We start from the raw sequence: 25,393 nt of genomic DNA on the forward strand, positions 1-25,393 counted from the left end.
ACAGGTAGCTCCCAAATAGGAGCCAAGCAGGAATCACAAAGGAAAAGTGTTGCCTAAGGATTTGATTGACTTTTAATCTTCCTAGAATCTACTCTACCAGACTGAAAACGTAAAACAGAAATGGGACTTTTCTCTCACTGCTTTTGGGAATATTTTATTCTTACAACTATTATTTTCCAGGTAATATTTATTGAGAATCCCCCAAAATGCCTAGAGGTGCACTTAACCTTAAGGATGGGGTGCATCAGGATATGCAAAGACTTAAATGCAGACCCTTTTGAGTGCCTGCATGCTGTCCCCTTGGCCAACTTCTGATGTCAGCCTCAGCTGCTGCAGACAGGACCATGCAAGTTTCAGTTCTGCTGACACCAAAGACTTCTCAAACAAGCACTGAGAGTCTTTTTGCCTCGGGGCCTTCTCAGAAGTCATGGGAGCCTGCTTGCTTGCTTGGACAGACAATGGAGGCAGGAACCAGTGGCTCAAGGCCCCACCTTCTTCCTCTGGACAACCTGGAAGACATTCTGTACACTTTAATAAGTGGGTTGGTTAGAAACACTGCAGATGCACCTCCATCCCTATATAACTGTAAGAATCTGGTGAGCCCTATGCCCTAACCCTTTGGACCAGCATTCTTGGTCTAGATCTTGTGTTATGCCACAAAAGGAGGAATTCTTACCAGATCCAACTAAAACAGTGGTTCTCAGCATTAGCTGCATGTTGGAATCACCTGGGGAGCTTGAGAAGTCTTGATGTTCAGATCACCCTCCAGAAAAACTACACTGACCTGTCTCAGGGTTGGGCAGGCTGCCCAGAGCTCACTCTTCTATTGGGATCCAGAAGTTCCAACACTGGCAGGGAGTGCAGTCAGCTGAGCCCCACAGAAAGGCCCAAAGATGCAGAGAGGCAGCTCTCAAGGGGACCAGTCACGAGAGGTTTAAGATAAATCCTTTCTTCGCCAGAATGTACTAGAGCCAGAGGATCCATGAAAGTGGGAGGCAGATAAACGGATTACATACCAAGAGACAGTCTTTGTTTTTATACAACTGGAATCATTCTACACGTATTTTTTGGAGATGTGCTTATTTCATATAATAACATAGCTACTCCATTTGCCATGTAAGTGCATTTATCTCTACTGCATTCACTTTTTAAAACTAGCCAGTTGTCATAACGAAAATCCACCTCTTGCCCACTCATCTGAAATGCTATCTTTATTATATACCAAACCTTTATTATATACCAAACCAGATTCTTTTTCAGGTCTCTCATCTAGTCTGCTAATAGGTTTCTCTCTTGCTCTGCCAGCACCATTGGTTTTCATTACTGTAGTGTCGTAATATATTTTGATATCTAGGAAGGCCAGGACCCTCTGTGAGATTTTTTAAAATTACGTTTATCTCTTTAATTCCACAGGAATTTATTTTAAGGTATGCTATAAAGTAAGGATTGAAAATGATTAATTTTCCATAATTGCCAACCAGTTGCCCAATTACTGCTTACTGAGAATCCTTCTGTCATTAATTCGTATTGCCTATTTTATAACATATGATATTCTTACACAGTAAATATCACACATTCAATTCTGAACTGCCTATTGCCTTCCCTTAATTGGTCTAAGATCCTTGCCCTTGGAGAACTTACATTCTAGCAGGAAAAAAAGACAACAAATTTTAAAAAGTAAATAAGCAATAGATATAGTTGCAATATTTTAGAAGGTGACAAGTCTTACAAAAGAAGTCAGAAGTAGAGCAGGGGAGGAGGTATTGGATGTACAGAGCAGGGAGGGGTCGGGGCAGGCTGCAGTATGAAGTAGGGTGATCGGGGTAGGGGCCAGGCGCACAAGCAGGGAGGGCGGGCTGCATTATGAAGACAGGTGGCCAGGATAGGAGGTCAGGAGTGTGAGGTGTTGGAAGGGGCAGGGAGAGCAGAAGCACGCTGCAGTATGACAGAGGGTGGCAGGGCTGACTTCATGGGTGTGTGACCTGAGCAGGCACACAAGGTCTCGAGCTCAAAAGGACCTGCACTTGGTTTAATGCTCTACCACCATTTTGAAATTCTTCGTAATTTTATCTTTGACTTTGTGTTTTATAGGTGAAGTCCAATGGAACAATGGAGCATGTGCATGAGCAGAATGGATATGCACAACACGTGTGTCTGTTGCCTTTCCCTGCTGCCCCATTCACACACAGCATTCTGTGAGCACAGAATTCCGGCAGACCCAGGGCGTGTGGGAGGTTAGGACACTGAGCAAGTGTGACATAAATGTGTTATGTCTACAACTGAGTAAGCAGGGTTGCTGACAGCCCCAAGAGGTCACGCTTTCCATTGAACCAGAACTTGCTTTGAATGCAGAAAGATGGCAATAGTGTTTAAGAAACAAATGACCAAGAAGCCCCATCATAACCTTCCTTACTTATGTTCCCTTCCTGTAACAGCCACTACTTACCCTGAACACAATGACACAGGAGAAGGAGAAACAAGCTGACCAGAGCTCCTTTCTCAGTCAGTCCTTCCTCACTCATCAGCTGACTGAAGGAGAGAGTGTTGGCAGAATGTATGGGTATCAAGAAGTGAAACAAAAATAGGTAAGTTAGTTTCATGTAGCGTTCCACTGTTCTGGTAAGAACGAAACACTTAATGCATGTACAGGCTACAACATACAAATTGCGTAATTTCGGTGATTCCACATACAAGTTAAACTTGTGTTTAAAAACAGCAGTGGACAACATAAAGATAAATGATAAAACTCATGTTAATAATTTAAATTTTTAATTTGTCTATGGTTAGAATGATATTAAAGAGCAAATAAAAAGCACCAGGACAAGTCCAGAAACCATGAATGACAGGAAAAAGCTTTACGTTGTGATACCTTTAAAAGTACATTTTTCCTGCTTTTTGAACAAGGAGCCCAGAATTTTCCTCTTGCACTGAGCCCTGCAAATGATCTAGCCTGTCTTCTAGGTGCCATAGGAAAAAGACCCCCACCAAGACATGTGCTAGGGAAACAGCCTGTCCTCCGAGTCCCTCCCTCTACAGCCAGACGCATGGTCCCAATTTTGGCTGCAGAGGAACCACTTCTGGTCTCACCCCCAGAGAATCTGGTGTCACTCCTCTGGAGTGCAGCCTGGGCAGGAGAAATTTTTACAGGTGATTCTAATGTACATCCAAGGTTGAGAACCAACAGTCTAGATTGAGGCTACCAGGTACCAGGCATACTTGCCCACCAAGAGCCATGGATCTTGCAGTTGGCACTGCCAGCAAGATGTGCTGTGGCATCAGATGAGAAAACTGCACCAGTTTCCTACAGTAAGCAACCTGGTCCTTTATTCATAAACATGAACCAACAACCAAGGGTCACTGGGCACCTGAAGAAAATTAACAGCACCAGAGAGAAGAGGCAGGATGTACAAATAGAACTACTGGTCCTGTAGGACCCACATTAACTCAGAGAACAGAAGAGACCCTTTAAAAGCAGTGCTCCTGATGTGGGCCCATCCAGGATGATGATACCACCATCCCTTAGTTACTTCCCCCGGAAATCCAAGCCATGTCCTTGACAGCCCCATCCTCCACAATCAATCAGTCCCCTCCTCTCCGGCTCATCACCCCTGCCCATCTGGTTCACACTATGCTCTTCTCTAGCCTGGCCCAGTGTTCACCTCTCAGGTGCCCCTCCCTCTCTTGTCTTGCCCAGTCCCATCTATCTGCCATCCTGCTACAAGAGAGTCACAGATAAACAGCAAATCTGACCTTCCCATCCTGCTGAACTCTCTACAGTGGCTGCCCACTGTCAAAAGACCAAGCCCCAAGATCCTTACTAGGACACTGAACATCATCATCACCACCTGCCTGCCTCTCCAGTCTCAGCATTCTCCTCCCCACCTGCAGCCTTCTTGCCCCACCAGTCAACTGCTTGTTACCCCGTGCGGCAGGTTCAAACCTCCCTCCCCTTGTTCATGTTCTTACAAGAATGTACCAGCTCCTGCCCCAAGCTTTCACACCTAGTTTGACCCATCTTCACCCTCCAAGACTCAACTCACATGTTTGATATGTACTCATGGACACCTGTCCTGATGACCATTCCCCCACCTAAGGCTCTGGGTATTCCACTTGCTCCCTCAGCACCAGGCAAATGATGTCCCCTCAGAACTGTCCCAGTGTGATTTCCATCTCACCAAAGTACAAGCCTCCTGAAGAAAGAAAGCATGCCTTATTTCTCTTTCTTGTACCCATGACTAACACAGAATCTGAAAAGTGGTCAACAAATATTTGTGAAAAGGAAACAAAGCGTGGTAACTGGCCCAATTTTTACATACACAGTTACGGGTAAAGTACAGAAATTAGCCTCCTACTCAAAGCCAAAGAAAACATCAACACATTTTGGAAGATATATACTGGTATGGCAAATGTTAAGTTATTTACATTTGCTATTTCTGAAATACTTGGCCGCTGAGACATTCAGGTTAATCGATTAGAGGAGGAGAGAAAGATGAAATTCCTTTTCCCCACTGTCAAGACTTGACTTTGTTCAGCTGAGCCAAAGTTAAAGCCAAATGCAAGTGCTTCGTCTCAAGAGGTCAGTGCTGAAAAGCCTGAAATGCAATCGGCCCATATGGCTCATTCAACGCATGCCCTCCTCTGCTGGCATCTGATTTCCATCCAGGCACAGAGAGACCGATGCCTGCACAGTTCCTAACAGTCTCCAGTGGACACTGCAAAACCATTGTGGCTCGTGGGTTTCTTCTGAAGAATAAAGGCCTAAGGAAAGAGAGCCAATGAGGGCAGACGAGGAAGGAGGTCCAACAAACGGCCAACTGCCAACACTACAGAGTCACAGATTTCCAGACCAGAAAGGCCCAGAGGACCACACGGCCCGATCCTCTAACCCGACACATAAAGACCCAAATCTAAGGGGTTCTGCGATGTGGCCAGGTCACTGAGTAGCAGTCAAGCCAGAATTCTCAGGCACCCAACTCCCAGCCCTTTTTCCCAACTAGTCCTTTTTCCTTCCTTCAAACTCCTCAAAGGCCTTCAGGAGGGAAAACGGAGGAAGGAAAAGCTATACTCTGCATTGTGTGTATCCCCAGCCTTTCATAATGAGGCAGATGGGGTGAACGGAGACTTGGGGCAACAAGAAGGCCCAGAGACCCTTCCATCCTCCACGCCAAGACGCTGAGAATAGCTCACCAGGTTGCACCTGCCGCCCAAGCTCATAACGACATTCTTCTTCTAAAACGGGCACTTTAGCCTCTTACAGAAAAAAATGCCAGATCAAAGCCAGCTGCCAGCTTATCACAGGCCTTGTAGCTACAAAGACACGGTATATGGTGAAGGTCTGAGGCAGCTGCCCTGCTCTCGCCCCTGTCCACAGAGTGCTCACTTCTGCCTTGGTCTCTCGCAGAGCCTTGAGGACAAATCTGAGTTGGCACTCATTACACTGGCACCTACAGGCCTCCAAGACCCACAGCGGCAGTCTGAGCCCCAGACGTCATCACTTCGAATGCCCAATAGCTCTGCATCCCAAGAAAGGATGCAGAAAAGAATCCCTCAGAATGACTATGCCGGCATCCTAAACTGATGACTGAAACATGTCCACTCTGCTGTATGCTAAAATACTGACATTTCATTTTTACAGCCCTAAAACACAGAGTATTTCAAACACTACGGACAACGAATCCACGAAAACCCCAAACTAGCCCCTGGTTGTGGTTACTGTTGCTGTCTTTCAGGCTGGAGGCCAAAGACCTCTTCTCCTTACCCACAAACCAGGCATCATAACTTAAAAAGTAAAAGCCATAACCCCACCAAACACTACTTCAGCCAGGAATAGGATCCCAATGCAGAATAAATGTTAAGAAACCTCCATGGGTCCTTTTATTCCACTATTAACAGACAAGCCAGGAAGAATTCTCCCAAGGATGTTATTTAGCATTAAAAACCAAACCCATGAAACATCCACTGACAGGAAAATGGAGATTTCATTTCTAGGTATTGAGACCATGTCTCCAATGCTTGAAGTAGCTGGTGTTTAAGTGGATCACATTTTTCCAGTACTGGTGAGAAGACACAACTGGCCACAGGCCTTTGCTTCTGGCAGAGGGCTGTAAACAGGCCACAATCCAGAGGGACACACAGATCTCTCCCTACAGGGGTGTGAATTAGGAGACAGGGTCCTGCTTCTGTGTGTTTGCATTTCCTCAGGTGAAAAAGATGCTTCAATAAAACTCTTGAGGCTGCCTATTACTATCACTTCTCTCTAAGTCCTGAATTTATGTATTTATTTATCTTTAGAGAATTCCACTTCCTGTGGCTTGGTGAAGCAAGCTGGGCTCTGACCTGATTCCTTTCCTCCTTCTACCCTTGATTTACCTAACGTCACACATGAGTGTGGAACTGATTCATCACAAATCTATCCTGGGTACTCAAATAGCCTTGGAAAGGATTCCTGAATGCACTTCTCACGTCGCCCGACACCAGAGCCAACAAAGGCATCCACGATGAGAAATGAGTCTACACAGGTTCTCAGCAAATCTTTCAGGTCTATTGTTCTTAACCCTTGGTAATCCCTCCTCCTGTTTCATTTTATTAAATTCTATTAGGGAAGACATGAAGGACGCCTACAGGAAAAGTTAGCTAAGCCTACCTGGTGTTTCATTCACAGTTCACATCTGGGTAGTAGGCCTATGTTTTCTTTTTTTAAAATTTGACTGATTTTCCCAAAATATCTCTCTCTTGAATAAAGTTACACACTTTTGAGGGAATTTCATCATTAACAATAATTCTCACTCAGTGCAACACTGACTTTGAAGAAGTCCCAGTAAAACTCCCATTTACTGAATGGGATAACGACTTTACCAACTTAAAGATTCTAGAGCCAATATTAACATTTGCTAAAGTTGGATGTTGTTACATTATTCTCTATACTTTTTGCACATTTGCAATATCTCAAATTTTAAAAATAACAATGGAAGTCTCTTGCCTAGAAAATCCACAAAAAGAAATGTTAACAAGAATGATTTTTACATCATTTCTAGTAACAGTAAAAAATTGCCAACAACCCCATAAGTCCATCAAGAGAACAGCTAAACAAAATGCAGTGTATTCATATGACAGAATCCTGCCTCACAATTAAAAATGGATGAACTAGCTGTAGATGTAACAACACAAATGACTTTGCTGGGGGGAAAGAAGCACGTTTCAGAATACTACACATACGCATGTAGTACAGGACCATTTAGGTCACTGACGTGCACACAGGCATGCACATACACAGTGTATGTATGTATGGATAAACACACACACACACATACATCATGAATCTAATCCTAAGGAAACCCAAATTGAGGGCCAGTTTTCAAAATAACTGGCCTGTACTCTTCCAAAGAGTGATGGACATGAAAGTCAAGGAAAGACTGAGGAACTGATCTAGAATGAAGAAAACTAAAGATATATGATAATTAAATGCAACACATAATTCTGAACCACTATAAGAGACCAGTTATTGGGATAACGGCTAAAATGTGAATGGGGTCTGAGGATTGGTTGATACTAAAATTTCAATGGTAATTTTCTGATTTTAATGGATGCTTTGGGGTTCTGTAAAGAGAATGTTTTTGTTGGCAGGAAATATACACTAATGTTTCCAGGGGTGATGGGGCATCAGGTCAGCAACTTATCCTCAAATGGTTCAGGAAAAAAGTTCTTGGTACTGTTCTTCCATCTTGTCTACAAGTAAAACCTTATGACATTTACCCTATACTACACACAAAAATTAAGTCAAAATAAACATTAAGATCCAAATTATAAAACTCTTAGAAGAATACATAGGGGAAAACCTTCATGACACTGGATGTGACAAAGATTTCTTAGATACGACACCAACAGCATAGGCAGCAAAAGAAAAAGTAGATAAACTGAACTTCATCAAAAGGTAAAACTTTTGTGCATCAAAGGATACTATCAACAGAGTTAAAAGGCAACCCACAGAATGGAAGAAAATATTTGCAAATCATATACCTAATAAAGGGTTAATATCCAGAAGAGATAAAGAACTCCTACAACTCAAGAACAAAAAAACCCAATTCAAAAATGAGCAAAATACTTGAATAGACAGTTCCCCAAAGAAGATACACAAATGGCCAACAAGCACATTAAAAGATGCTCAACATCACTAGGCACTAGGGAAACGCAAATCAAAACCACACTGAGATATCACTTCACACCCATTAGGATGGCTATTATTAAAAAAGAAAAAAGAGGGGCTGGCCCCGTGGCCAAGTGGCTAAGTTCACGTGCTCTGCTGCAGGCGGCCCAGTGTTTCGCTGGTTCAGATTCTGGGCGCGGACATGGCACTGCTCATCAAACCACGCTGAGGCGGCATCCCACATGCCACAACTAGAAGGACCCACAACGAAGAATATACAACTATGTAGTGGGGGGCTTTGGGGAGAAAAAGGAAAAATAAACTCTTTAAAAAAAAAATGAAAAAAGAAATTAAAAAGCACTGGCAAGCATGTGGAGAAATTGGAACCCTTGTGCTTTGTTGGTGGGAATGTAAAATGGTGCAGCCACAGTGGAAAATGATAAGACAAATCCTCAAAAAATTAAACAGAGAATTATGAATATGATCTAGCAATTCCACCTCTATGTGTACACCCAAAGAACTGAAAGGAGGGACTTGAACAGATATTTGTACACCCATGTTCACCACAGCATTACTCACAATAGCCAAAAAGCGGAAACAACCCAAATGTATGGACGGATGAATGGATAAACAAAACGTGGTATATACATACAATGGAAGATGAGTTAGCCTTAAAAAGGAATGAAATTATGATACATGTTACAACATACAAGAACTCTGAAGAAACAGTATTAAGTGAAATAAGCCAGACCACAAAAGGACAAACATTGTATGATTCTACTTACGTGAGGTACCTAGAGTAACCAAATTCATAGAGACGCAAGTAGAACAGTGGTTACCAGGGGGTGGGGGAAGGGGAAGGAGTTAGTGTTTAATGGGTAGAGTATCAGTTTAGGAAGATGAAAAAGTCCTGGAGATGGATGGTTGCACAACAAGGGAAATGTCCTTAATGGCACTGAATTGTACGCTCAAAATGGTAAAATGATTAAAATGCTAAGTTTTGGGTTATTTATATTTTAGCACAATTAAAAAAGAAAACCTAATGACATACACACACCCAGAGATCCCACGTATTTTCTATGAGTATGTGTAAATGTGGGTAAACATATTTTTATTAAGTCTAGAAGAAAACACAGAACTTATTAATGGTGCTACCGCTGGGAATGAGAGATTATGGTCATATGGCCAAAAGCATCTTTAGAGTATCTTAAACTCCTCATTTTTTCAAGGATATTTATTTATGTATTACATGTAACAAAAATTGATACAAAAATGTAATTTTATGGGCTCACGAGAAAAATAAAAGGAAAAGAACTGCTTCTATAAAAACACCGTTCTACTCAGGAATCCTATAAAAACTTACTAATAAAAAATAATATTTCTAACCTGGTACTTTCCAGTTAACACACTGTTTGCCTGAAATTTAAAAAATAATAATAAGAGACTCTTCCCAGGAGAAAATGAAGGGAGCAAAGGGACAACATGAAAAGAAAAAAAAAAGAATCCACACAGCATAAGGCTAGATCTAGTCTGGATTTTGAAATGAAATTTTATACAAACTGTACTTAGCCCCGAAGGTTCCACGACCCAACAACAACACCGACATTAACAGCAGCCTCTGCCTGCCCTCTGCAGTCGGACCACTGCGATTCCTGAACAGAGCCTCTGCTCGGGGGGTACTCTGGGGCATCACGTTCCCGACTGAGCAGGAGGGGTGGAAAATAGAAACAAGGCCACAAACTTAGATCTTTCCGTTACACAGAAATTGAGGCTTCCAGGCTTCACTTTCATGATTAAAAATAGAAAAAGAAATTGACTTCACATTTTATGGAAAGTAGTCAAAGGAATACATTTTAGGTGAAGAATCTTCATAGAAGTGCTATTCCTTTGCATTTCATATTGATAAAAATAACTAAGATGGTAGAATAGGCAGTAGAAATGCCTATGGTGAGGCTCCCGATCTGCCCCCAGCAAGGGGTACACGGGTGTCCCCCATGACAACCGCCTCCAGCCCTGGATTTCCGCTCCACCTCTGGGGCTGCAGCTACCCTTCTGACAATTACTTCCCATAATTTCCAAGATCCATGAATGCCAGGAAACATACTTTTCCAAAAGTAAACCTTTTTTTCCCTCTAACAAGTTCTGAATACTTAGATTTAGAAAGTGTCCTGACAACATAAGTTAAGATGGTATATATAAATCAAATTCAATATAAATGTTGTTTCTCAGGCCTTTAACAATTTCTTTGTATAGTATAAGTTTTTTGCATTTTGGGGAAAGCTGGGCAATAGTGAAACATCTGGCTTCACGGTGACCTGAAGAAGGGGGCCTGAATCCCTGAAATTTGCTTTTTTGTTTTTTACCCCCATTGAACAAAGGTGCTGGCTTTGTGTCCAGACTGTGGCCAAGAATCACTCAGAACCAGGGGTGAGCATCACACCCCTTGATGTCTAAATGTCTGATCTCATCCTAGAAACTCAAAGAAACTCATGCCATGGAATCCCTTCACCATCCTACTCTGGAGGCAGGAATGGGGTCTTTCTTGGAGCGAACTGTGGGAGGTGAGACTTTGCAGTATGTCCTAATGTTCAAACAATGGCATGAACGAATTCAAACATGAGTCATTTATAGAAAAGCTCTACTGTGGGAGGCAGAACACCAGGGTGGTTGACAGCCTTCAATGTAAATCCAGACTCTCCACAGCTCTCATCGACCTGTTACAGGAGCTCCTAACTGTTCTCCCTGTTGCCCCCTGCCCAACCTACACTACAATCCAGTCTCAGCCATCACTGCAAACACACACACATGCTCTCTGTTCTAGTAACTCTCCAGTTTACTACCAATAAAACCCGAATTTCTTACCCAGGCCTCCCACCATCAGATCCAGGTCACAGTTCTGCCCTCATGTCCTACCCTCTCCCTGCCACCCTCCAAGCACCAGCCCACTGGCCTTCCTTCCACCAGCTGCCCAGGGCTCCGCACTTGGGGACCCCTCCGTCTAGCATATTCTTCCCTCAGTCTTCACGTGGCTGGCTCCCTCTGAGCTCAGGTCCTTCCCCAGCCCTTGAACCTAAGGTAGCCCCATAAGGTAGTATCCTCTACGTAGAGCTCTCCCTGTTTTAATTTCTTTATATTATCACAATTTTAAATTCTACTTCTTTTTTCATGTTTCCCACTAGAATGCCAGCTCCACTAGAGCTTGTTCCGCACTGTAACTATATGCAAGGCCAGCACAGAGCGGGCATCCTATAAGTACCTGTTGGATAGAGAGAGGAGTGGGGGGCGGCTAGGTGAGTGCACAGAGAGATGGACAAATGGGTGAAAGGATAGGTGGATAAATGAACAAGCAAACAAACTAACAAACGAAGGAGCATGGGCTATTATTAAGTGTATTAACCACTATGAAATCAGTACCACAGCATTCAAAGGCAGGAAGACCTCCCCGACGGGCACTGAGGTAAGCATCATGAATGAAGCACTGTCTGAAAGGGACCTTAATACTTGGGGAAGAAGGCAACAGGTACAGATAGGGAAGGAGTTCATTTCAGGTGGATGAACAGATACACAAAGGGGAAAAAAAAAATGACACATCCATGAAAGAGTAAATAATTTGCAGGAAACTAATCCTACAACTCAATGTGAAAAGCTTTTATTATGAACTTAAGTAATACACCGTAAAATATGAACTCTTAACAATATCCCTTGTGTGTCTAAATGTAAATGATTAGTCAACTGTCCATGAAGCCTCGACATTCATGCATTTTACTAAACAGCAATTCTCCAAGCAAAGACTTAGGTGCTGCTCATCCTGGGTTTTTATTCCAGTCCCATCAATAAGTCAACTGACGAGTAAGGCATTCTATGTCTGGTATTCAAAAAACCAAGAGAACTATAAATTGCTTTTCAACTAAAAATCTAAAGAGGCTACACCAACGCAATCTGGCACAGCCACGGGGCAATCCACACACTGGGCTCATCTCTCTTAAGAAACAAGTTATTCCGCTAGCACATGCCTCAATGTCACTCGACAGAAGGACCCATCATCAGTCACTAACGCACTGAGCTGTTACTGCTCTACTGGCTCTTCCCTGACACATCTGTAACTGTGTCGGGAAGGCACCACGCTCTGGGAAGACTTCCATCACTGCTGTGTGTATGGCGGGGTCGTGGATGAGGGACTGAGGGGCACTGATGAATGAGAACAGCCTCATATGTGACCTCAATAATCAAGCCCAGCCATCTTGATTCTGGCAACTGCAGTAACACAGATCATAAAGTATTTTTAGACATTTTCGCTGGGGGGGAGGGGGCGGGCAGGGTGGAGTAGATAAAAATGGAAACATCCAATTTCTTCTTGTCCATTAGTTCTCAAATGTGAGTGTACTTGAGGAGCACACACAAAAAACATAAATCTCCTACTCTTCTGCCTTTCACATCCAGACATGCCAGGAACTTTGGTTCAGGAAACCTGGGGAGGGGGAGGTGGCCAAGACTCTGCATTTTAATATGCACCCTTGGTGGCTTGAGGCGGCGGTCCCCAGACAGCCCTCTGAGGAGCACGACTACCAGCCCCTGAGTGACTTTGGCGAAGAGAGAATGTGTTATCCCCGCACCCGACACCCTGTAGCCAGCCAGCATCTTCACTTCTTTGGGGCCTTCCAAGAATGTGATGAAAGCCCTGGACCCTCCCAACAAAAGGCACACGCACACACAGATACACAAAAAACTTGGAGGACACACTCAGGGCAGTTCATGAACCCCTAATAGCCCACTTGACCCAATTCACACCCTAGCACCTGTCGTTATCTTCTCTTAGAGGCTAACCAGATTAAAAAAGATAAACCCCTTGTCAGTCCGACAGCACCCAGACTATGGTGTGTTGGCAAAACACCTCTGTGTAGTTATGTGTTTTATCTATGGGGCAATCCTTCAAAAAAGAAATAGAAGAAGAGCTTCATTTTTTATTTCTATCACTTTTAGATCATTCTTCTCCTTCCATTAGTAATGCAAATGTTTGAACAAGGCTTTCTGCAAAATACCACTGACTGACTGAACATTTTTCTACAATTACCCAGGACTATGAAGCTCCTAATAAATTAGCTAAAAAGCTAAGAATTTCCAATTAAAATCTTGAGTCTGGGGGCCGACCCAGTGGTGTAGCGGTTAAGTTTGCACGTTTCGTTTCGGCAGCCTGGGGTTCGCCGGTTCTGTTCCCGGGTGCGGACATGGCACCGCTGGGCAAGCCATGTTGTGGTAGGCATCCCACATATAAAGTGGAGGAAGATGGGCCTGGATGTTAACTCAGGGCCAGTCCTCCTCAGCAAAAAAGAGGAAGATTGGCAGCAGATATTAGCTCAGGGCTAATCTTCCTCAAAAAAAGAACATCTTAAGTTGTATAATTAAATTATTGCCGTGCTCAACGTATAAATCCATAGAAGGAGAAACTTTACCTCCTTCTCTTGGGAATAAAAAAAAAAATGCTAGTTAATCTTTGGCAGGTCAAGTCAGTAAGGTAAGGAGTTTGTTTTTTTAACACATCCACAAATGAGATTAGGAGTTTAAAATAACTAAGAATCTGCCCAAAACACATACACAAGAACAAACAAAGCCCTTAAACCTTGAATGCGCTAACCCATTAGTACCCTGAAAGAGTTGTTTAAAGCAAAACAGATGTTTTTCTCTAGTTGGAAATTAGAAATGTTTTATGTGTCAAAGGTAGAAGAGGAGAAGATCATAGTTTTAAATTTAGAAGTCATATTCCAGCAGCGGGGAACAAACTCTTTAATTTTTGCAATTTCAGTAACACATGCTATGGATTTAAGAAGGTAACATGAAGGTCAATTGATTGATCAACAATCAGTGGGTGCCCAGGCAGAGAGACAGTGATGTATCTCTTGGAAAGGCTTCTTTTTAATACTACAGTGTACCAACTTAGGATAACCATCTATACCGAAACAAATTAAAACACTAAAACAAAAGCAATCCCTTGCAGTGCCCCAACGAGGAGGAAGCTAGCCTGCTTGGAAACATCTAGGAGGCTCCCAATCTTTCCCACCAGCCAGATACGCACGCCCAGGGCAGGGACCTCCCCCCACTGACAGGACTCAGAGAGGCTCTGGCTGCTGGTGAGCAGAGGACGGGGCTTAGGGAGACCAGAAGCCCACCCAGCCTCCACACGCAAGCCTCTCCCCAGAGGGCTGTGCTGCTTTCCTAACTCAGAAAGTGGATGTCCACACTGAAGGGATCAGAAAACCAGGGGTGATTCCTGTAGCCAAAGAGGCCAGGTGCCAGCCCACCCTGTTGGGAAGCCTTCTGTACACCAGGCGAGCTCACCGGCACGCCCACCATGACACTGTGACAAAGATGAACAGCAGCAGCAACAAAAACTCTGGAACGCAGCAGCTCGCGTTAAGTTCCCACTTTGGTTTCAGTAACACTCCAGTATAAACAAAGCAAGACTCTCACTCAACGTCTGTTCAATAAATCAATGTGACAAAATGAACTGATGTAGAATAAACGACAGGATCTGGGTACCATTTTGGCAACCAGACTTGGAAGCTCACTCTTGTGGCAAGTCAGCTTGAGCCTGGCTCAGGCCAGGCAAAAACTGAAGTTGAAACCAACACAGATTGGGGAGCTAGCACCTGGAGTTCAAGCCTGAAAAAAGAATGAAAAGGGGAATACATACATTTAAATAAAAGTTCTTCTATGAAGAAATGCAAACTTATGGGTATCGACATAATTCTTCCTTATATTCAGAATACTTCCCATTAGACTTGTCCCTCAAAGTGAAACGTACAGGAATTCAGAGCCCATCTTTGTGCACCTGCAGTGGGGTTGCCACCTGTGTCCTCGCCTGTCCTCTATTTCACCTTCCAGATTCCACAGCACACATTACTGAAAAGGCTCCCCTGTCACTGGAAATACAAATAAATGAAACCGAATGGAGCTCTTTTCCCCATCCCCTCTCTCTCCTGCACATTTCTTTCCAATCCTACAGAAGCCGTGAATGTCTCAATCTAGACATTCCAAGGTTTCCAGGCTTAGGGATGGAGACTTGCTGACAAGACAAGTGTATGGAGAAAATTACAGGTGAAGTGATGATGACATTCAGAGAAGTACAAAATTAAAAGTTCTGGCACCATTTTTCACTGGTCAACTTATCCCAGTGATTTGTCAATAAACACATGAGCTAATTCAAAGATGTGTATTTGAAAGTCCATTTTTTCAGCTCCTTCCAGCATTTTAATTTAGTGAGGTTTTCAATCACACTAAATAAATGAGAACATAAATAATTAATGGCAACACTATGAACTAGGTGGGCTCAGGCGAGAGTCCCTCAATTACAAAATGCACCTCCTCATCGGGGAACCCCCCACCCTGCTCTCACACATGTGCAACCCATCCATGGGCGACTCAGGGACCCCTGCTACAAGGAAAGCATTTAAGATGAAAACAAGAGCAAGAATAAGTTTCTACCATCAGGAATGGCTGACTAAGGTACTGAAATCTCCCAATATCTAGCCACCCATGGAAGAAGTCAGGCACTAGCAATCTTCTGTAGGAATAATTAGGATGTTCCCACCAGAATCATATTCTTCCACAAAAACGCAACAGGGAAAACAGCCCCTGTCAGGTGGTTCTGCTACTGCGTCCATGCCCTGCTCCCTTTGGAACTACGTCCTTCAGAGCAAGAACTAACACTCTTCTTCCAACTTCTTCTCACTGTCAGAACACGTCACGGGGCCCACACAGCAGCCTATAAATGCACGGGGCATGGTGCTGAGACAGCCAGGGGAAAACACGCCGAGGCTGCAGTAGCCAGTCCCGAAAACAAGCAGAGATATGGCTAAGGCAGGCAAACCACTAGGTCCCTTCACGAGCCCAGTCATCACCAGCAGTAGCTGCCTCACCCATAAATAGAGCTCTGGGACTCTTAAAAATCAGAATCTACCCTTAAGTGAAGTACAAGTTTGGACATAACTGAGAGTGCCTCCTGCCTGCCACATCCTCAAAGCTCAGCTGAAACCTCCAGTCCCCTGGGAGGCCTGTCCAGCTCAGCAGCAACGGCAATGGCATCAGCCTTCTCAGAACTTAGGACACTCACAGACAGCACAGCTCACGGGCCTATGACACATGACTCCAAAACAAACTACACACCCGGGCTCACTTCCTGGGGCACGGCACTGAGCAAGACTCGGGGAGCCTGAGTTTTAGGAGTGGTGTGGACAGATGAGGAACGAGGAAACAAGCAGATGGCAACAGATGGTGCTAAGTACTGTGAAACAAATCATCAGAGCAATGCGACAGAAGAGCCAGCGGGGGCTTACTTGGGATTGAGGGGTCAGAGGACCTCCTCTGAGGAGGAGACACTGACACTGAGAACAGAGCCCAGAGGTAGGAAAGAGCGGGACCTGTTCTCAGAAGGGAGAGAAGGCAAGAGCAGGTAAAGCATCAGGACTGAAGGAAAAATGGGTGCAGAGCAGGCCAAGAGAGAGAGCGCCACAGGAGCCTGGGCATGGCCCCGGAGGGAACGCAGGCTGTAGTCTCAATGCATTTGGAAGGCGCTGAAGGGTTTTAAGCAGGAGCATGAAATGATGGCCTTGTGATGTTTCCTGAGTTGTCGTATACTGCTCTCTACTTGTTTCACTGCCATTAACCTCCCAGGTTTATGTGGCCCTAAATCCATTCCTGGGAGCAGGGACTGGGGTACGGCACTTCCTCCTGGTCCTCACAGTACCCAGCACACTGTCGTCTACTAAAATGACACTTGATGCATAAATACATATACACACACACACACACTGCTCATTTATTCAGATGGTTTAAAGAATATATATTTAAAAACTCGCCAAAAGAACCATTTCTCTATAATGCATGCAGCTTGCACTACCTATTGGATGGAATTGGAAAATAAAACACTTAGAATTAAAAGCTTAGTTGACAGAAATGCATATTTATCTATCAGTGAAATAATTTGGCTACAGTCTTCCTACCAACACAAAAGCAAAAAGATTAGCTATTTGCTGGAAGAGAAACCCCCTTCTTATTGAGACTGGAAAGGCAGAGACAGACCACAGGTAAAGGCCAGCACCCACCATCACATAGTCGCCACCTCCTGGAGAGCTGGAGGACAGAGATCTGAGTAATCTTCTAGGGTGTGAGACTTCTGATGTCAATTAACTAGTACATATAATTGAAAGTGACACAGGACTATTCATGCATTTGAAGAGAAAGCTCCCAAAAGATTCAGAAATAACTAAAATAAAAGACTTTCTTATCCTACAAGTTATCATGGCTTGTTAGAGGTTAAAAATAGGGGCCAGCCCCGTGGTGGAGTGGTTAAGTTCGCGTGCTCCGCTGCAGCAGCCCAGGGTTTCCCCAGTTTGGATCCTGGGCATGGACATGGCACCATTCGTCAGGTCACTTTGAGGCGGTGTCCCACATGCCACAACTAAAAGGACCTGAAACCAAGATATACAACTATGTACCCGGGGGATTTGGGGAGATAAAGCACAAAAAATATATATATAATGCCTATTTGTTTTTATGTTGTAAATAAGAAAAGAGGGGGTATTAGGTGAAAGAAGGTTGAAGATCCTAAAGATATAATGTATTACTCTTCCACCCCTAGAAAAATTTAGAATGAGACAAACCCGGCTACAATTTTTCTCCAAATAGAGTTAAAGCAGAATAATAAATCAAAACTATAAAATAATTGTCAACTAAAACCAGAGGGAGTAGGCAGAGGTAAGAGGAGAACTGGGGGAGAGTGGTATCCTGGAAAACAAGGTTCAAGACAGTTGGTTTCCAGGGATGAGTGGGCAACAATGGCAAGAGCTGTGGAGCGGTCAAGTAGGGTGGGCCTGAGAAACAGTCACAAAATAAAGCAACAAGGTCACCGGGGAGCTCGAGGAGAGTCTATGCAGATGAGGACTCAGTTCTCAGATGGAGATCCTTGGGAATTTTAAAAGCGAATGGGAATAAGATGGATGAGTGAGAGACAGACTGACTTGACAAGAGGATACAGGGCTTAGTGGAGGCTAAGGAGAAGGTAGACGGGGAGGGCTCCACAGCCCAGGGCAGTCTGGCTCCACAGGCATGCAACCTGTGCAGTCACAGAGGTCCCCCCATTCAGAACGGCTCCACCCTTGGTTTCATGCTCTGTTGTCACCATCTTGAAATTCTTAACAATTTTTTAACAAGGGGCCCCTCATTTTCATTTTGCACCGGGCCTCACAAATTACGAGGCCAGTCCTGGCCCAAGGAGTGGTGCTGGCCTCAGCACCAGGAAGGGCGGCTCTGCTGCCACAGTAGGAAGAGGAGATAGAGAATGCCGCCTGATGGCTTCTTTCTCTGTGAAGGAGAAAGAGAGTCATCTACCATGAATAAGCAAGAGGACAGACAAAGGGAGAGAGGTTAAAACCTCCTGCAGGGAGGAGAAATCTGGTAGACGCCACCTTCATCAAGTGATCGAGGTTAACATCGCCTGTAGGAAGACAAATCAATACCAGGTACTTCCTCCTATGATGCACCAAGAAGGGCACAAGATCACTTTTGAGCTATTTGCTATTCCTGTCCAACGCACAAGCTCAATGTATTCACAGAAAATCCAAATTGAGGAACATTCTACAAAATAGCAGACCAGTATTCCTGAAAAGTGTCAAGGTCATAAAAGACAAGAAAAGGCCAATAAACTGTCACAGATTGGAGAAGACTAGGGAGGAATGACAACTAAATGCCATGTGGGATTATCTTGAAACAGAAAAAGGGCATTAGAAAAAAAACTAGTGAAATTTAAATAAGGTTTGTAGCATAGTTAACAGTATTGTGTCAATATTAATTTCCATGTCTTGATCAGTATATTATGATTATGTAAGAAAGTAAAATTGAGAGAACCTGGGTAAAGAGTGTATGGGAACTCTCTTTTTTCAACTTTTCTATGTCTTAAATTATTTCGAAATAAAAAGTTTAAATTTTCATGTGGATTTTTCATTTATGATTTTATTTAATGTCCGTAATTCCAGGAACCTCAATTATCACCTTTGAAGTCTAGCACCACTGCGTCAGACATGTTCTTGATTCTCTATCAATCCAAAGAATCAGTAACAAAAAGGAAGGTTATGTTCCACTTAAAAATGATGACTCTGAACAGCTCATACAGACTTAAGTTTATATAACGCTTCCCCCACAGCTATTGCATCAGTCCACTTCACAGCATCCTAGCACGAGAAGGGCAGGGGGAGGGAAGGAAGGACAGCAATGTCCCTTAGTTCTCACTTCTCTGCCTGCCGCCTTGTGTCTAGAAGGCCAGTAAGTGGTTGCATTAATTAAAGCCTTTACAAGTGTTAAGTATCTATGAGAACCACACAGGTTGCAAGGACTATCACAGATTTCCTTTCTCTATTTTAATTAAAATTTTTTCTCAAAGCTTACAGAGTTGGCAGCAAATCCAGGTCAGATGTTGCTTCAGAAAAATGAGGATTTACAAAGAACCTCGGGTGGCAGATCTACCCACACCTGGGACCAAACCCACTCCATGTAACCATTCTGAATTAGTGAATAGCCAGTCCAGGGCCGAGTGGAGTTGTGCTGCTACTCTGCTGCCACCCAGCGGTGTGTGGGAGCCAAGGCACCTCATCAGGGAACAGGAGGGCCAGAGGAGGAACTGGACTCTACCAAAGACATTTCCTCTGGAACCCAAAGTCGGGAGGAGGCAAGGAAGAAGTGCTGTCCTGCCCAGCACAGCAGTAAGGAGATACAGTGTAAACGGATGCATCCTTGGGAAGGGATGTATTAAAATAAATACTAGGTTGCTGTAGTGAAGTGTTTTCTCTACCTCAGAAGGAAAACTGCTCCAGGAACGAAATCGAAGCCAAAAGATATCACAGTCGCCCAGGAGACAGACTCTAAAATCTGATTCCAGGCTTACCTGCTTTGGGTCAGAGGTAGCAGCGCCAAGAGCCGGGGATTCCAGTTCTATGGTCACAGGCCCATCGTTCTGAATGTGGACTTGCATGTAGGCACCAAACTTGCCATCTGAAAGAGCAATTCAAAGTTACAAGAGATGCAGGCCCCAGATCACCCCATCTGAAAAGCACACCTAGATCAACGTCCTCAGAAACCTGGGGAATAGGACTGGTGCACGCCTCGAGTAGTGAGGGAAACAAAATTAAACAGCAAGAGATGCCACTGCTCGCCCCACAGCCTTGGCAAGAAGGAAAAGATCCAGTAGCAGCAGGCGTCGGAGAAAACGTGGGTTAGCAGGGCTGTAAGACGGTGGGAAGGTGAATTGATATAACCACTTTGGAGGACTTTTTGGTGCCGTACCGAGTAAAATTCAAGTCAAACACACCTGACAACTCTGGAATTCCACTTTGGGGAGTCTACTCTAGAAACGCTTGTACAACAAGAAATGTTCAAGAGCATTCACTCTGGCAGTGTTTATAAAAGAAAAAAGGGGATCTGACTGTCCTCAGCAGGGGAATGAACGTATACACATTGCCGTAACTCCTCAACGGAATACCATATGGCAGCCTCATCCATCAACATGGCAAACCTTAAAAAGATAATGGGATCTTTAAAAAGTAACTTACAACAAAGACACATCATTATGATAACATTTATACGCTATTTTTAAATACCCAAAACAAACATGGGCAGGAAAGATGAACGCCAAGCAGAGGACAGTAGCAACATCCACACTGAAGAGAAGGCAGGGGTGGTGGGATTTGAGAGAGAGATCTGAAGTAAATGTGACCAACCGGGAATGAGTACACTGGTGTCTATTTTCTATATGTTTCATAATTAAAATTTTTAAGCAAATCAAATATAAAAGGAAAAGAAAGCTTAGGAGGCTCCTCCCGAATAATCTCATAAACTGCCCTGTACCTGACCCGCAGGCCTGCACGGTCTAAGAAGGAGCGGGAGGTCCTGCTCCCCTGCTGTAGGGTCAAAGGCAGGTCAAGCTACCCAAGTACTGCAGGCCCGAGAATTGAGGAGACACCTTGCTCCCCGTGGGACGGGACTGCCCAAAACTGGGGGCCACTCATCTCCCCCTGCCCCACATCCCTCCCTCACCTCAACAAGGCAGCAGAACCATCCTGTTCCCCAGGATGCGCTGTCAAACTGGCCACAGGCTACCCCAGACAAGCGTGCCTCTCTATGTCCTATTCCTAATCTTCTGTTTAACACCCAAACCCACTCAATCGTGACTAATCAATTCCCAAGTAGTGAATTACATTTATAAAGAAAACCAAGCACATGCTTTGAGAGATAATGTCATGGAATAACCAGAATGTCAACTCCATCCATCCAAGCATCTCTGTTAAGTGCTGGGCATAAACACTGCTGATGACACATACACTCACTCAAGGGAACACAATGTTCTTGACAAGCAGGGAGGGTTACTTGCACACCATTTCTGATAAATCCGAAACTAAGAGAAGAGTTGGGTCCATAGAATTAAAATAAATATGAGTCCTCAGAAACTGAGAACCATCAGGAATTCTTCTGTTCCCACCCACTGTGAAGAAGCAGAAAGAGTGTATGAGATACAGTCCTCATTTGAAAGTCACTCACAGCAACTATGTGCCAGGCACAGTGCTAGAGACCAAAGACCCAGCTCAAAGGCACAGACAGCCGTGGTGCTCATGAACCCTGAGATCTACTGTGGGAGACAGATGGGCCCTCCAGAGTGATGACGCAGCACAGTAGACCATGAGGGATTCTGGCTCTGGAGGCCAGAGAGGGTCAGAGTCCCTACCTTGGGGGATGGGAAGTAAATGAGAAAGGCTTCTTCGGTGGGTGTACACAAGGTCCAGGACTTGAAGGGCAACCAGGACTCAGGCTGGAAGAGAGGACAGGCTCAGCCCCTAACTAGATCTGAGAACTTGGCAAGTTTCTTAACCTCCCAATGGTTCAGTTTCTTGCACGCACCACAGGGATACTAACGAGGACCTCAGTCATGGAGAAACTTCAGTGAGACCGAGCACGGAAGTGCCCGGGACGCTGGCTAGCACATCAGTGCGCAAAATCACTGTGTGCTCTTACTATCATAAAAAGCCATGTTCAAGAGGCTCCACCAAACCAGAACAGAGATTTCCAACTGTGTCCTGCCAGGTGTTCCTTGAATAAAGAATGCTACAATCACATGCTTTTGGAAAATCACACTTGTTTGAACTCTCCCTTGGAGAATCACAATATACAGCAGCATATAACAGGCTCTCGGGACATCTTGGAGCAGAGAAATCTATTTATTTTCTTTACTCTGGTGGTCCCCAAACTCCCCTGGGCAGAGAGCCCTATTTCACACAGACTATCCTTTATTGTACAGACGACCCTCTGGGAGAGGCCAAGGAAGAAAAAAGCAGCCCAAGGTGGGCCATCCTGGAGCCTGGAGCCTTTCTGGCTTCCCGCCTAGAGAGCGGATCTGCTCTCAGGTCCTGGGGTCCTCAGACATCAGACCCGCCATCGTGTGAGGTGACCTCTGTGAGCCTCTGCTCCTGCCACCACAACCACACAATGTCCACCTCTGATTCTTCCCCACCTGGTATTACTCCCTCCAATGATTCTTAACCTCATGGAGGGTCTTAGCAAAATGGGCACACTGTTGGTTTTCTTCAGAGCACAGACAGTAGCAGTGGAAACTATTAGAAGCACCCAAGCTGTTCGCCATTTTTATAGGCAAGATTAGTCCAGTTCCTACTGGGTAGCCAAATGTGCTCAAATAATGGGGACCTTCCATGACCTCCTATCCGATTAAAGTGGCTGTTCAAATCTACAGAGCTTTTGTTTCATCCATGTCATACTAGCTAAAAAGACATCAGCTGGGAAGGAAATCATGTGTTTAATTGCATGCTAAAATTATGGCTACAATTAGTAGCGAATTTCAGCCACTGCACTCCTCAGGGAAGCTGAAGGCAGACTCAGGAGGAAAGGAATTATTTCCGACCTGGATTTTCTGTTGCCAGGATATATGGCACATGCTTCGCTGAGTTTATCATTCCAAGTAGCAAGAAATTTATTTTCTTTTCCTGTTTTTCTTCAGTTAAGAACAGAACTATTATCTGAATTTCCATTTGTACAGACAATAAATCCAAAGACATGTTTTAAGAGGTCTTAAAATGGTAACATTTTTTCCAGTGCAGATCAAAGAGTAAAGTCACCAAGAAAAATTATATTGGCCAGGGAAAACAAAAACATTTTTTTAAATAATCTTAAAAGACAGAAACATATCTACAAAACATCTGGGCTCCAATGGTGATATAATCAAGTCGTTCTTAAATCTAAGTCCCAGGGTTCTATACAAAGCAGAGGAGAAGCACGTGTCAGACACGGTTGTGCCACATGTTTCCAGCAGGAGAACTCCCCAAGGGAGCCAAACCCACCGTGACCTGGTCTGCAGCAACAGCTATCTGAGGCCCCATGAGAGCACCTTATTTACCTGCAAGGGCTGACGTCCATGCCCCTTTGAACAATGCTTGGCTGCGTATCACCACCCACCAAGAAGCCACGCCCTGCCTCTCTGTGTCCTGATTTGTTCCAGGATGGCAGCAGGACAGTCACCACAAGGAGGGTACACATGAGTTGGTACAGGCAGGGCACTGGGCCCAAAGCCCAGCCATCAGTGCACGGGAAATCTCAGTCACTGTTACTATTGTCACTCCTACCATAGTTCATGGTAGTAGATGGGCAAACGGCAGGGGAGGGAAGTGGGTGGAGGGCAGGCAGAAAACCACACCAAAAAAGCATGCTACTGGCATGGTGGTTAAGTTCACAAGCTCCACTTCAGTGGCCTGGGGTTCGCAGGTTCGGATACCAGGCATGGACCTCCACAGCGCTCATCAAGCCATGCTATGGCAGCAACCCACATACAAAATAGAGGAAGACTAGCACAAATGTTAGCTCAGGGACAATATTTCTCAGCAGAAAAAAAAAAACAAAAACCACCACACATGCTATTGAAGAAGAATGAGGAGAATAGAAGGCCCAAGTTCTCTGCTCTTGTGAGCCAGCTCTGCACAGCTGGGGCTCGGTCTACCTCTGGGTCACTGGTCCTGGACACTGGTCCTGGACACTGAGCCTCAGGCCAGCCCATCTAAGCACATCTCCAAAGGTGGCTCCCTCTGCCATCAAGGCAGCACCCTACCGGTCACGCTTCCTCTTTGTTACTTTCAACGTGTTCAGAGGCTGGGCAGGGAAAAGGGTGTAACTGATCGACACCCCAACATCAGTGCACAGGCTGGGAACCAAGAAATCAAGCAAATGTGTGGAACTTGAGGCTCAAAATAAGCATGTGGTGAGGCTAGGCTCTTGTGGCTGGAGGAGTCTGGTCTAGATGTACAGGCTTACACCGTGCCTGGAGCCTGTAGGAATGTGACATGGTGGGCTGCGGGCACTAAGGCAGCTGTCCAAAAGCACGGAGCTGCTTCTACAGACTCAGAGTGCTTCCCAGCCGCCACCTCCCCAGATGGCTAAGCTGATGCGGAGCACCATCTCTGGGAGCCTTCGACAGAGGCCAGCTGCTCTAGGAATGGCATTTCATAAGTGACTTGGCTGGTGAAAAGACTGAGTTGACAGAGAAAGGGCACCTTACAGGCCCTGGCAGGTGAGTGTCTCAGAGAGTGAGGGCCAGGCCTAGGTGGGCAGGATTAGAACCACTGTGGATTCCATCTACATTCAGGGCCATGGGAGAACTGGATCAGTGATCCCAGGAATCTTGCAGCTTCTCTCCAGGCTCAAGTCCCCCCTTATTGGTGGTCTGTGCGTGGCTCTGCAGCAGGTGAATCAACTTGAGGAAGACACCTCCTTTGGGCAGCAGATATCTCAGGCCTGGGATTCAATAACAAGAGAAAGTGGGGACAGGCCATGTGGCCCAGCATAGAAAGTGCCTGGTCACAGGAGAGTGAGGGTATCTGTCACCAAAGGGGAGCCACTCCAATTCCAAACCAAAGAGCTAGAAACAGGCACTTCCAGGAGTGAAGTCAGCATCACAGCAGAGTGAGGTCTCTCAGGAATCTCTCCCCTCCAATATACAACCAAAAAAAAATCCATAATCCAACAGAGGACATCCAAACACAACACAAAAAACGTCAGAGAGACCCATGCAGCCATACGACAGAGGGCAGAGAGACTGGAGCCCCACTCGGAGGAGGTGGAATGGAGTAAGAGAAATCTTCGTTCCCTCCCCTAAAGACTGTGATCCGGGACCACGGGAGGCCTCCAAGAGGGAAGGAACAGGGGAGGGGA

The 25,393-nt window shown here is 44.8% G+C and overlaps 1 protein-coding gene across 3 annotated transcripts in view; it reads right to left on the minus strand.

Annotated features, from left to right (window-relative positions):
* Positions 1-25,393, minus strand: part of DTD1 (D-aminoacyl-tRNA deacylase 1) — a 178,844-nt gene that overhangs the window by 114,824 nt on the left and 38,627 nt on the right. For all 3 annotated transcript variants that reach the window (XR_011530926.1, XR_011530927.1, XM_070588763.1), the window contains exon 4: positions 20,076-20,182. Coding sequence is in view for 1 of the 3 variants with exons in the window: in XM_070588763.1 (XP_070444864.1) it covers positions 20,076-20,182 (107 nt within the window). In the remaining 2 variants the exon portion in view is untranslated. The remainder of the gene's footprint in view (positions 1-20,075; positions 20,183-25,393) is intronic.

This window comes from Equus przewalskii, chromosome 21 (genome assembly GCF_037783145.1).
Source record: "Equus przewalskii isolate Varuska chromosome 21, EquPr2, whole genome shotgun sequence".
Taxonomy (NCBI): Eukaryota; Metazoa; Chordata; class Mammalia; order Perissodactyla; family Equidae; genus Equus; species Equus przewalskii.